This window comes from Glandiceps talaboti, chromosome 12 (genome assembly GCF_964340395.1).
Source record: "Glandiceps talaboti chromosome 12, keGlaTala1.1, whole genome shotgun sequence".
Classification (NCBI taxonomy): Eukaryota; Metazoa; Hemichordata; class Enteropneusta; family Spengelidae; genus Glandiceps; species Glandiceps talaboti.
Genome location: NC_135560.1, coordinates 7,739,823 through 7,751,059, shown reverse-complemented (window position 1 = coordinate 7,751,059; position 11,237 = coordinate 7,739,823). Strand labels below are relative to the sequence as shown.

The window sequence follows — 11,237 nt, the reverse complement described above, 5'->3', positions numbered from 1 at the left end:
AATATATAGCATATTTATTCTTGTATATATGTGATATTTATATTTTTTAACAAAAGTATGTTAACAAGGTCAAAATAACAAAGTTTTAGGTTATGCGTAACAAAATATTTCATCAGTATATCTTGAAATATATACTGCGCATGTTCAGATGACTGTTTTGGGAAGGCTTTTAGGACTAGGTCTTTTCCTGTATGTGTAGATGCGATTTCTGTCTTTCTGAGCAATATTTCATTGCCTTTCCAAACGATCCTATTGGGTCGTTGGGGGCAATTCAGTACAAACGGTCGTAGTACAATTTTACAGCTGATTTATGTTCATTTTATCGTGGATCGCGATTTGTTCATCCGAACACGATCGTCGAAAAATAATTTTTCCAAGATGGCTGGAGCTGTAGGAGGCAAGAATCCTCTGACGAACGCAACCCAACAACAACAACATCAACAACAACAACAACGGGCTACGATTGCAGCTCCATCGGCGAACGGTGCATCTCAAGCGATACCATACAACTGGCAAGCCACGAAGACAACAGTAAAGGAACGTTTTGCATTCATGTTTAACAACGAGATTCTTAGCGACGTACATTTCATCGTAGGTAAGGGGATGCAGACCCAGCGAATACCTGCGCACAAATTTGTCTTATCTGTTGGAAGTGCTGTGTTTTATGCTATGTTTAACGGGGGAATGGCCACCCAATCTGCCGAAGTAGAACTGCCAGATGTAGAGCCTGCTGCATTCTTAGCTCTGTTACGCTTCCTTTATTCAGACGAAGTACAAATTGGACCAGAGACTGTCATGACCACACTGTACACTGCAAAGAAATACGCAGTTCCTGCATTAGAATCAGCGTGTGTAGAGTTCCTCAAAAGAAATCTCAGTGCAGACAATGCATTCATGCTGCTTACTCAGGCTAGACTGTTCGACGAACCTCAACTAGCCGCTTTGTGTTTAGAAACTATAGACAAAAATACAGCTGAAGCCTTGAGTGCTGAGGGGTTCACTGATATAGACCTTGATACCTTATGCGTAGTTCTTGAACGAGACACCCTCGGTATCAAAGAGTGTAAGCTTTTCAATGCTGTCATAAGATGGGCAGAGGCAGAATGCCACCGCCAACAGATGAGCCCAACACCAGAAAGTAGGAGAAGGGTGTTAGGTCGTGCACTTACACTGATAAGATTCCCACTGATGTCAGTGGAAGAATTTGCATCTGGGGCTGCTCAATGTGGGATTCTCACAGATAGAGAAGTGGTCAGCTTGTTTCTACATTTTACAGTGAATCCTAAACCTACTGTGGAATTTCCAGACAATCCAAGATGCTGTCTCACTGGAAAAGAACAAAATATCCAGCGATTTCAACAGATAGAAACACGATGGGGTTACAGTGGTACAAGTGACCGAATCAGGTTTGTATGATACTGTTATATCTGATGACAGTGACATTAAGAAAGTCAGATTCACACACGCACACCTGCACGTACTTTCACCATAAAGAAAACAATATGTTGTTGTCCTTTTAGAGGCCCTCAGTTTTGAACCATTCTCTAATGAATTGGAATTGTTTATAAGCTCAGGCCACGGTGTCATCAAATTGTCCTTGTGTATGCACTCTAAAAATGATACTGTAAATCCACATTCATGATGTACCAGCTGCAATACTCTCAATGGTTATATAAAGTAAGACTGACTATGAATTGACAGCTTGGCTAAGCGATATCAAAGTTGATAGCATGAGAGAAAAAGTAACATCTGGATTAACTCCCCCCCCCCCCAAAAAAAAAAAAAAAATCCAGAAATTAATGTTAAAAGTGGAAAATTAACACTTGGTACAGCAAGTTTAGTTTTTGTTTTTCTTTTGTAATCTTAAAAGAATTTCATAAATTGCAGTGTGTTTGCACAATGCAATGGAAATACTTACATTTAAAATAAAGCTACTGTAGGCTTTAAATTTATCAACAAAACAAATATATATTGGCATAAATATTCTGTAGAAATGGATAGTTCAAAGTACTAATACGGGTTAGAAAGTAAATCAAAGGAAATGTACATACAGGAATCTAGTTGTATGTGACTGTCATTGTGAATATATTTCTCTTTTCCAAGAAATGACATCCTGTGCTATGAATAATGGTCCAGGGAGGGATTTCACAATATACCCTATAATAGTATATATATATATATTAGTATATGGACAACCTGTGTACTATCATAGTCTATGGCAGGTCTATGGAAATTATTTTGGCCAAATAATCTTTTATTTTAAAGTGTAAGGAGACATAATTAGTGACTGTCTATTTAAAGATGTGATGTAGCATGAAAGAATATTAATTTTAATAATCACAGATGATGTTATATTTTGGCAGTATTGAACAAACACTTCAGTTGCCATGGTTATGTATGTCATTCATGTGTATGTGCATACATTATAGGATACTTGATTATGGTAGTCTTGGTAAATGTAGATGACTTCATGCATCAATGATGAATCCTTGAAGGTCACAAGTTAGCCATGGGTATTGATATATTGAAATGTTCACATTCTCCATCACACTTTACCCTTTGTACATATAACGCATATGCAATATTTCCACCAAAATATGACAAGTCATATATAATTTATTATTAATAATAATAATAATAATAATAATAATAATAATAATAATAGTAATAATAATGTATATTCATCAATATAATAAAAATTAACTTTAAAATAGACACATATACAGAATCTACATGGCAAAAGGGATCAAGAAATAGCAAAGCTAGTCAAGCTTGTATCCCTTTATAGTGACTAACAAACATACTAGTACTTGTAGATGTATATGAACAACATTCCAGATTGCCATAGCAACTATCACAGATTAGAAACATTTTTTAAAAAATGACAGCACAACAAACAACAATGGAAGAGTGAAATTGATACACATACAATTTCCACATTATCAAATTTAATGGTTATGGATAAACTGATTACAATTTTAAAATGACTATACAGGAGCCATGGTATGTCCTACATGTATAACATCACAACTTGTCTGGAGAATGCACTGTTCTAAGTTTTGCAACTATATAGGTAAAAAGTAAAACACAAAAACTAATTGACATGCATTGCCTTCATAGAAGGTTAGATGTGCCCGAGTGCTTTGAGGTGTCAAAATTATTTGGACTTTGTTCATGCAATTGATCAACCAGGTATATGCAGAGTTAAAGTCTAGAATGATCAAAACAAGTCATCAACAGACAGACAGACAGACAGACAGACAGACAGACAGACAGACAGACAGACAGACAGGCAGACAGACAGACAGACAGACAGACAAATATAGTTACCCAAGTCTTGGTCCATGGCCTATCAACTGATGTTTATATGGTTATCCTCTGCAGTTGAAACCTGAAGGCATCAGACACTAAGTATGAAGAATTATTAACAAGCAGTGAGGATGTTTTAGAATTTATTACTCTAAAAATCTATTCTTGGACTTAACACGCTGACTGGTTGCTCATTAATATTCATGCAAATTACATATTTAATATTCCTGCAATATCATAAAGACTAAATTCAAAGTAATAAGAACACATAGCTAACACAAAAACATGGCACTTATTTATGTCTTAATAGAACAGAATAGGAAGGGGGGCAAAAGTATGTTTATCACTTTCAAGTACATGTGTAGGAAGTGTTTGGCATCATCTAAGAGATGATAGCCAGGTTTGAGTAGTGTGTCTCCAAGCCAATTTGACATACCACTGACGCAAAGCAATTTCTTGTGATGCACCAAAATTTAGTTCCCCATAACCTGACTGTGTATACATTTGTATAATTATGAACATTCGATCTGTATCATTTCCACCCACACAACAAATTGTCTGTCTTGTTAGAGCGCACACAGCTTACAAGTCTGCCTCGTCTGTGTAGGTGGCATTGACAGAACCCTGCTTAGTATTAGCTGTGGCATTCTGTGAAACTCTAGAATATTTGGGGGTTTTTTTTACATTGATGAAAAATTTGAATAAAAAAAGAATTCAAAGAAGGAAAATACCAGTAACATAGATTTTACGTATCTGTGAAAAAGTCATAGAAAGACTTCTGTGAAATGGATTAGCATAAAGCTGCCCGTGGTATCTGTTTTAATTCGTATGAATAAATTAGCTGATAACGTTTGATGACACACCATAGCATGGTACACACACAATTTAATTAAAGAAGTAATAAATGTATATCATTGATAAATGAGTAAAATAGTTTAATTATTTCACTTACTATTACCATGGCAATACATTATTGTGTCTAGATTTATTCAAAAACAGCCATTGCCAGATTTTTATTCAGTGGGATTTTTTTTTTTAAAAGCATAAAAATGATAGAGCAGGTATTAAAAGGAATGCTATGTCAGGTCAGGTCATGGGAATTACATGTATTTCTCATTTGACATTAGATCTATGTCTGTAGAAATGCCAACTTTTGAACTTTTTGTCATTACTGAAAAACCTGTCATTCCTGACTAAGGCTTAAAAGCTTTGATCTTATAATGACATAATGTAGTCAAAAGAATGCCAAGTAAATTCATTGATCTAGTCATATTGTCAACTTTCTCGTCACTTTTAAGTATGAACTGGAAACCCTTTCTGTTCAGTACTAAGTTTTGATCATTATGACATGAATTTGATGAAACCATTAAAAGAATGCCAAGGAAATTGAATGCTTCACTTAGAACATCAACTGAGTATTGATATTGTTGCAAGAATGCAAAAAAGCTCACGGTAGTGATTACAACTTACAAAAATGTAGCTATGATTTTGTTACGAACAAATAGCATGTGCTCTTCAAGTTAAATAAAATTGCTAATGGTTTCATGTATGTAAATTTGGCATTGCATTTAATAAGAAGGAACATCTGTGCTCTTAGAATATTTATTGTGCTTACACAAGAACACTGTAATATTTTGTGTATCAGTGATTTTCTGAGAAAAGATGACGATGAGCCAGGGCTTGAAATTATATGAATAGTTTGGTTAAAATGCAAGTCACTAGGTGCAGTTGGGTGAATAAAGAAAACGAGAACACAACAATTGATGTCTCAATGATTTCCAAGAAAAAATTATGATAAGCCAGGGCTTGAAATACAAGTTACTAGTCTCTGTTGGGTGAATAAAGATAGCTTGACTGAAAAACACAACAATTGATGTATCAAATTCAATGGTTTCCAAGAAAAAATTATGATGACAGATCCACTGGAAATGTTGCATAATAAAAGAACATATGTCGTAAAGAACTGCATTCAGCGAGTTGCATCATTTTCAAGGGAGAATATCAGGGCTTACTTTCTAAAGGTCTAGCGAGATCTTTCAGAATAACAGTTTCACAACAAAAATACCTAGATTATAGTCGCACAATTGGTCATGAAAGTAGCTTATTGACTGTCTAACAGCAATGATTAGTTTAATTTCTTCTAAAAAAACGTAAATGTAGCAGACATTGGCATATTCCGTATAATTGTAACATGACAGGGGTATTCTGGTGTGTCTGCTCAATCACGACAGACACTGTTGCCATGGGGAATGCTAGATTCAGTCGTAATGTGACAGTATAGCAAAAATTGAGCTAGTTAACTGCAATTAAAAATGAAAAAAAACTCATAATATAGTTAGATAAGATGATCATGTTCTCAGTAGACAACACAGATTAATGTTCTCAACCTCTTTACTGTCCTTAATTGCAGATTTACTGTGAATCGTCGTATATTTGTAGTCGGATTTGGCCTATATGGTTCAATACATGGGCCAGCAGAATACCAAGTCAATATACAGGTAAGTTGATGATAACTTTACATATTGCAATATAAAGGGGAATGTCTCCGTAGGAAATAATGGAATTTGCATAACTCTGGGTCCTGGAGATTCATGTCGTGACTTTATATCACATACATACATTGGGGAGAAATCACTAAGTAGAAATTTATTTCTCATTCGTTATTCATTGGAGGTCTTTGCAGACATTATATTTTGCAGCAATTGTGCGTTTGTGATGTAAAATCATGAGACACTCTAGAACCCCAAGCTACGAAAGTGTCTTTAATTTCTACAGTGGTGTTCCCCATTAAGATTTCTCAGAGCTTAGTGCCTCTCAGAGATGAAAAAAATCATTATTTTTTTTATATGAATCATTTCATGATGAAAGTTTGACAGATGGAAAATATCAACTGTATTTTCATGAATAAAAGATAAAAAGAATTGTAATTTCATAACCCAAATTTCAGATCAGAATTTTGCAATTTGTTTGATCAGGAAATCAGATCCCCATATATGAAAGACTACCCTGAAGGCGGTAACTATAGTACATGTCTCTCACATTATGATGTTTCTGTCAGGGTATTTGAATTGTTTCAAATTTCATAACATCGGAGCATGATTTTCACAAAATACATCTCTCCCTCTGTGATCTACCACCAGATTGATGCTGCCTTGCAATGTTAGCAATGCATAAATCATTTACTGTGTAAGCCACACTCCTTTATATTTCTAAATTTCTTTATATTTCAGATAATTCACGCAGAGACTGGGAACATATTAGGACAGAATGATACAGGGTTTAGTAGTGATGGGTCTGATTCAACATTCAGAGTCATGTTCAAAGAACCAATTGAAATCAGTCCAAACATCAACTATATAGCTTGTGCAACCTTGAAGGTAAGATGTGGTTTCTTTTTACAGCAAAATTATCAAAATTATAAACATATAGTTTGTCCTGCAAACTGGGCATCTAAGACGTCTACCAGATGGAAGGAAATTAAATTCAGTAGTTAAAATGTGATCTGTATCTAAAAGTGAATGATGCTGTATAATGGTGATTCATACGTAGTATTTTGTTTTCTGACCGAATTCAGTCAAATTGTGACTACTTTGAAGATAATAAAAACTTCAATTTACACATAACAACAGGTACATAGTGATGCTCATAGACTCCATTCGACTTTCAGACCTGTGTTAATATGAATAGGCATTGTGTGTACTGACTTATCATTTTGACCTTGACCTTTATCTTCAAGGTCAAAGGAATATCTTGCATATTATGGAGTTTTGTGTATGTGACAAACTGTATGAATGGTATTACTAGTGTGATATGCACCAAAATATCCAGCGCTCATTCTCCACTAATCATGTGCTTTCATGTAGACTTTAATTTTCATTAATGTCTGGCCAAAATCAAAGGAACTTGCTTATTGAGGTTGGTAAACAATGCCTACTTTTAAAATCATGTTAGTGTAATTTTTCTACTGTATAAGGTTTCATTTTTTGTCAACAAATTGTAAATTTGTGGAATGGTGATTTATTTGATCACAATGTAAATTCTAACGGCATTTGACAGTAACTTGCAAATGAGTATTAGAACAACAAATCATGTGACAAACAGTTTCTGTGACACTGACCTGGACTTCCAAAATTCATTCTCTTGCTTTCTTTTTCAGGGACCCGACTCTCACTATGGAACAAAGGGAATGCGTAAAGTTATACATGACTCACCCAACAGTGGCAAAGTGTCTTTCCAGTTTACATATGCGGCTGGCAACAACAATGGAACATCCGTGGAAGATGGACAGATACCAGAAATTATATTCTTCACTTGATTATAAGCAGAGAGAAATTTGCTTCACACCCTTTTTAGCCAAATGTATCAGTAGTCTATTTGGGACAGTAAAATATAGCTATGGTTCTTTAGAACATTTAAGTTGGCATTTCAGTCCATCAGCTATGGACTTTGATCACACAGTGATTTCACTATTCAGCATTAATATCTCTCTCCAAAACTGGTGTAAAAGATATGTCCGGAATAATATTATTTCGCCAGTTTCAGAGAGACATATGCTGAATAATTCAGAAATTATTGCGTGATCAAGGTCTATAGTGGACGGATCGAAGGTCGGATTTGTTTCTAAAGTAACTATATTTTATTGTCCTATTGATTCTTGGAACCCAGAATAATATATACTCCAGTAGTCTATTTGTTTGAACGAGTAAACATTTGTATACCGGATAGCCTGTAAAGATATCATGAGAAGGGTTAGTGATTTTTGAGCCTGAGCTGTATAACCCATAGCCTACCTATTGACTTGAAGTTCAGTGCTACTACACTATATCCTAACTGACATTTTGAATTTTTGAATTTTCGCTCATCCAGCTAGACTACAAACAGTCCTTAGATCTGCTGGTATTAATTAAGCCACACCCCACCACATGTGCAAAAAGTTAATATAAAGTAGAATAGCGTAGAAACTTTCCCATACAACCACTCATGAAAATCCCTAATTATCATCAGTGGATTCATCATGTGACCTGATTGCAATTTAAATATGTCTTAGTATGATTTAAATATGTCTAATTATGTATTCGACCAATCAGGTTCTCTGAAGGAATGCCAGGGAAATACTGGCAGTTGCAAAAACCATCAGTAGCCGAGATGGACGAGCCAAATGTCAAAAAATCAAAATGTCAGCAAAAGATAGTGGAAATAGTGTACCCGGTAGTAGCGTCTACAGGTGGGCTATATAACCTTTCCAGTCTGTGTCAGTTTTAATGGTGTATTCCTTTTGTTGAACAGTGTAAGAACAGCTGCACGGTATAAAAATGGGGTGTGAGGGGGTTAGCCAGTGCAAAGATTGAAATCATGTCAATCCATTTAACCTTGCTGTAGCAGTTTTGGTTCTTTTGCTCAGCAGTTTAGTCCAGCTTAACTTTGTAATTAAGAATGGCAAACATTCATGATCGTAACAGCAAGTGTATTGTTTCAGTGGTTTTTCTCAGACAGCTTGCATGTGTAGATTAATTCAGAGATTTAACTATTACAGGAAGGTCAAATTTCTAAACTCAAAATAGACTGTGATGAGGACAGCAGTCAATAATCAACCGTGCATTTCATTTAGCATTTAAATGTTAAAATTTGTGAATGACATTTTTAAGTGAATTGCAAGTGTTACTTCAACAAATAGGATAAACCTTGTTAGCGTCCCTAACCCCCTCTCCTCCTCCCCATCCCCTCTCGCAACAGTATTGTCCTCCCCCATAATGATATAAAGTGGTAAAGTCTGCCCATTGTAACTAATGGGGATATACCATGATACTGTGTATGAATGGAGAATCCAGTGAAATTGACTTTAAAATAATATTTACAGTTTGAAGAAAAAAGAATGAAACATTCAACAGAAATTAAAGTATTCTTCATATATAGTGTGAAACACGTCAGATAGTGAACTTTTTGTAGTGTGTATATTTGTCTTCATTGGCTGCAATATTGGTGATTGGTCAATGGTGGCAGATATCTTCTCGGCTTTACTTCATGATATGACTCCTGTAATCTCTGCCCATCAAACAAACATAGACAGGTATAATACAGAATGTTATACAAGACAATCTGAATCTGCAGCAAATATGTAATATATGTAGGTCCCATTTAATGGGCAATACTGAAATATAATTGAATAACCTGCATGCAGAAAGCATGGCTTACAATGCACAAACACTTATACATACATACATATGTATGTTCCTACACACATGTATACATACATACATACATACATACATACATACATACATACATATATATATAAATATATATATATATATTCACACACAAAACACACACTGATACAGACACCTTTCCAGTCATAGAACTAATATCCCATATATATATACATAAACATCAGACTATATACATATTATACCACAACACAAATACACACTGTGCTATGATATAATTATCACATAAACTCTCAAAACTGGTATACACAACATAGACCCATTTTTGTTTTTGTTTTTATTAACAATAAACTATAGAAGCCATGGAAAAATTGTGTGATACCAAACCATATGTGTACAAAATAGTGTACTGTAGTTGTGTGCTGGACAGTGTAAATGTAGTGAAGATTTATAATACCAAATAGTACTACAAAATAACATTATGAACAACGGTGTAACTCTACATAAATTATAGTTAAGAAAAGTTGTGTTTTCAGGAATTTCTTCCTGCATGCTTTATCAGCACTTCATTGTACACTCGTATTTAACTCAGAGAGATGGAAAAAATGACAGTGAAATCAGCTCATTAAAAACAGTTGCAAGTTTTGTAGCAACAAGGTGTCAAACATAGGAATATCTTGTTATTTTTGAAACTCCCAACAGGTTACTGATTTTCAGTATGTATGTGAATGGTTATGAAAATAACAAACTACAATTCACTTTATTTCAAAAGAAATCACAATTTCAGTAACTTCATCCATTATATATTTGACACACTGTCTATTATCATTTAATTTTGAAAAATCATTTTACACATTTTTTTCATTTCGAGGTCCTCCAATAATTCAAACAGCATATTTTTAGGTTCTTCTCAAGATGAAAGTTAAAGTCAGGAAGATTTTAAGGATCAGTGTATTGAGATATAGATCTTTTTTCTGCATTTCTTAAGAACAATGGACACAGTAATCTCAGTAATGATTTTTAAGAAAAATTCACAGGCACACAACTTGCAAAATTAAACCTGGAGACAATGTATCTTAAGTTCTGTTTGCCTGATTTTTCAAGCATTAGGTACATTTTGTAGTGCATTCCAACAGTGTTCAGGCAAAGATATGGGAACCATGGTAACAGAGGAGGGAAATCTGGTAAAACTTGCATAGATTTCCAAATAACACATAGTATGGTGAAAACCCTGTGGTTTCTTGTGGCGCAACTCTATACATGAATAAAACGGACTGTAGATACAAATTCCAGGCAGTTTTTCATGATGACACAAAAATCATTAACATATTTATTATAGTTGCATTACAACACTCTGTCACCATTCCGTGTTGGGGAGCATGGGTAAAATACCTTGGCAACTCTTTAGCAGATTTCACCTTCTTATCACAGTATTTTTGCTAAGGCTTAGGAACCCAGTAATAGAAATGGGGAAAGGGGTAAAAGTGGCATAGTTTGCCATAGAATCTACCATACATTGTAACACTGTTTGAGAACCCAGGTAAAATGACTAGGTAACTCCAGTAGATTTTACCTTCTCTCCACCCTTACGAAAACACTAACACCCTGAACAAAAACATTTATTCAAGTACAGTACAAAATTGTGTGGCTGATGGCAGCATTTTTTGTCCACTGCTCTTAAGCATGCCCCTAATAATGACATTGATATCAGTATGACCACCACTATAAGAGTAAATTTGAAAGATGAAACAACAAAACATTAAA

The 11,237-nt window shown here is 34.7% G+C and overlaps 1 protein-coding gene across 1 annotated transcript; it reads left to right on the top strand.

Annotated features, from left to right (window-relative positions):
• Positions 1–164: 164 nt before the first annotated feature.
• LOC144443193 (BTB/POZ domain-containing protein 2-like) lies at positions 165–9,539 on the top strand. The gene is made up of 4 exons (XM_078132579.1): positions 165–1,406; positions 5,720–5,807; positions 6,540–6,686; positions 7,466–9,539. Exons 1-4 carry the CDS (start codon positions 379–381, stop codon positions 7,622–7,624), a joined length of 1,422 nt encoding a protein of 473 aa, XP_077988705.1. The 5' UTR covers positions 165–378; the 3' UTR covers positions 7,625–9,539.
• The last annotated feature ends 1,698 nt before the right edge of the window (positions 9,540–11,237 follow it).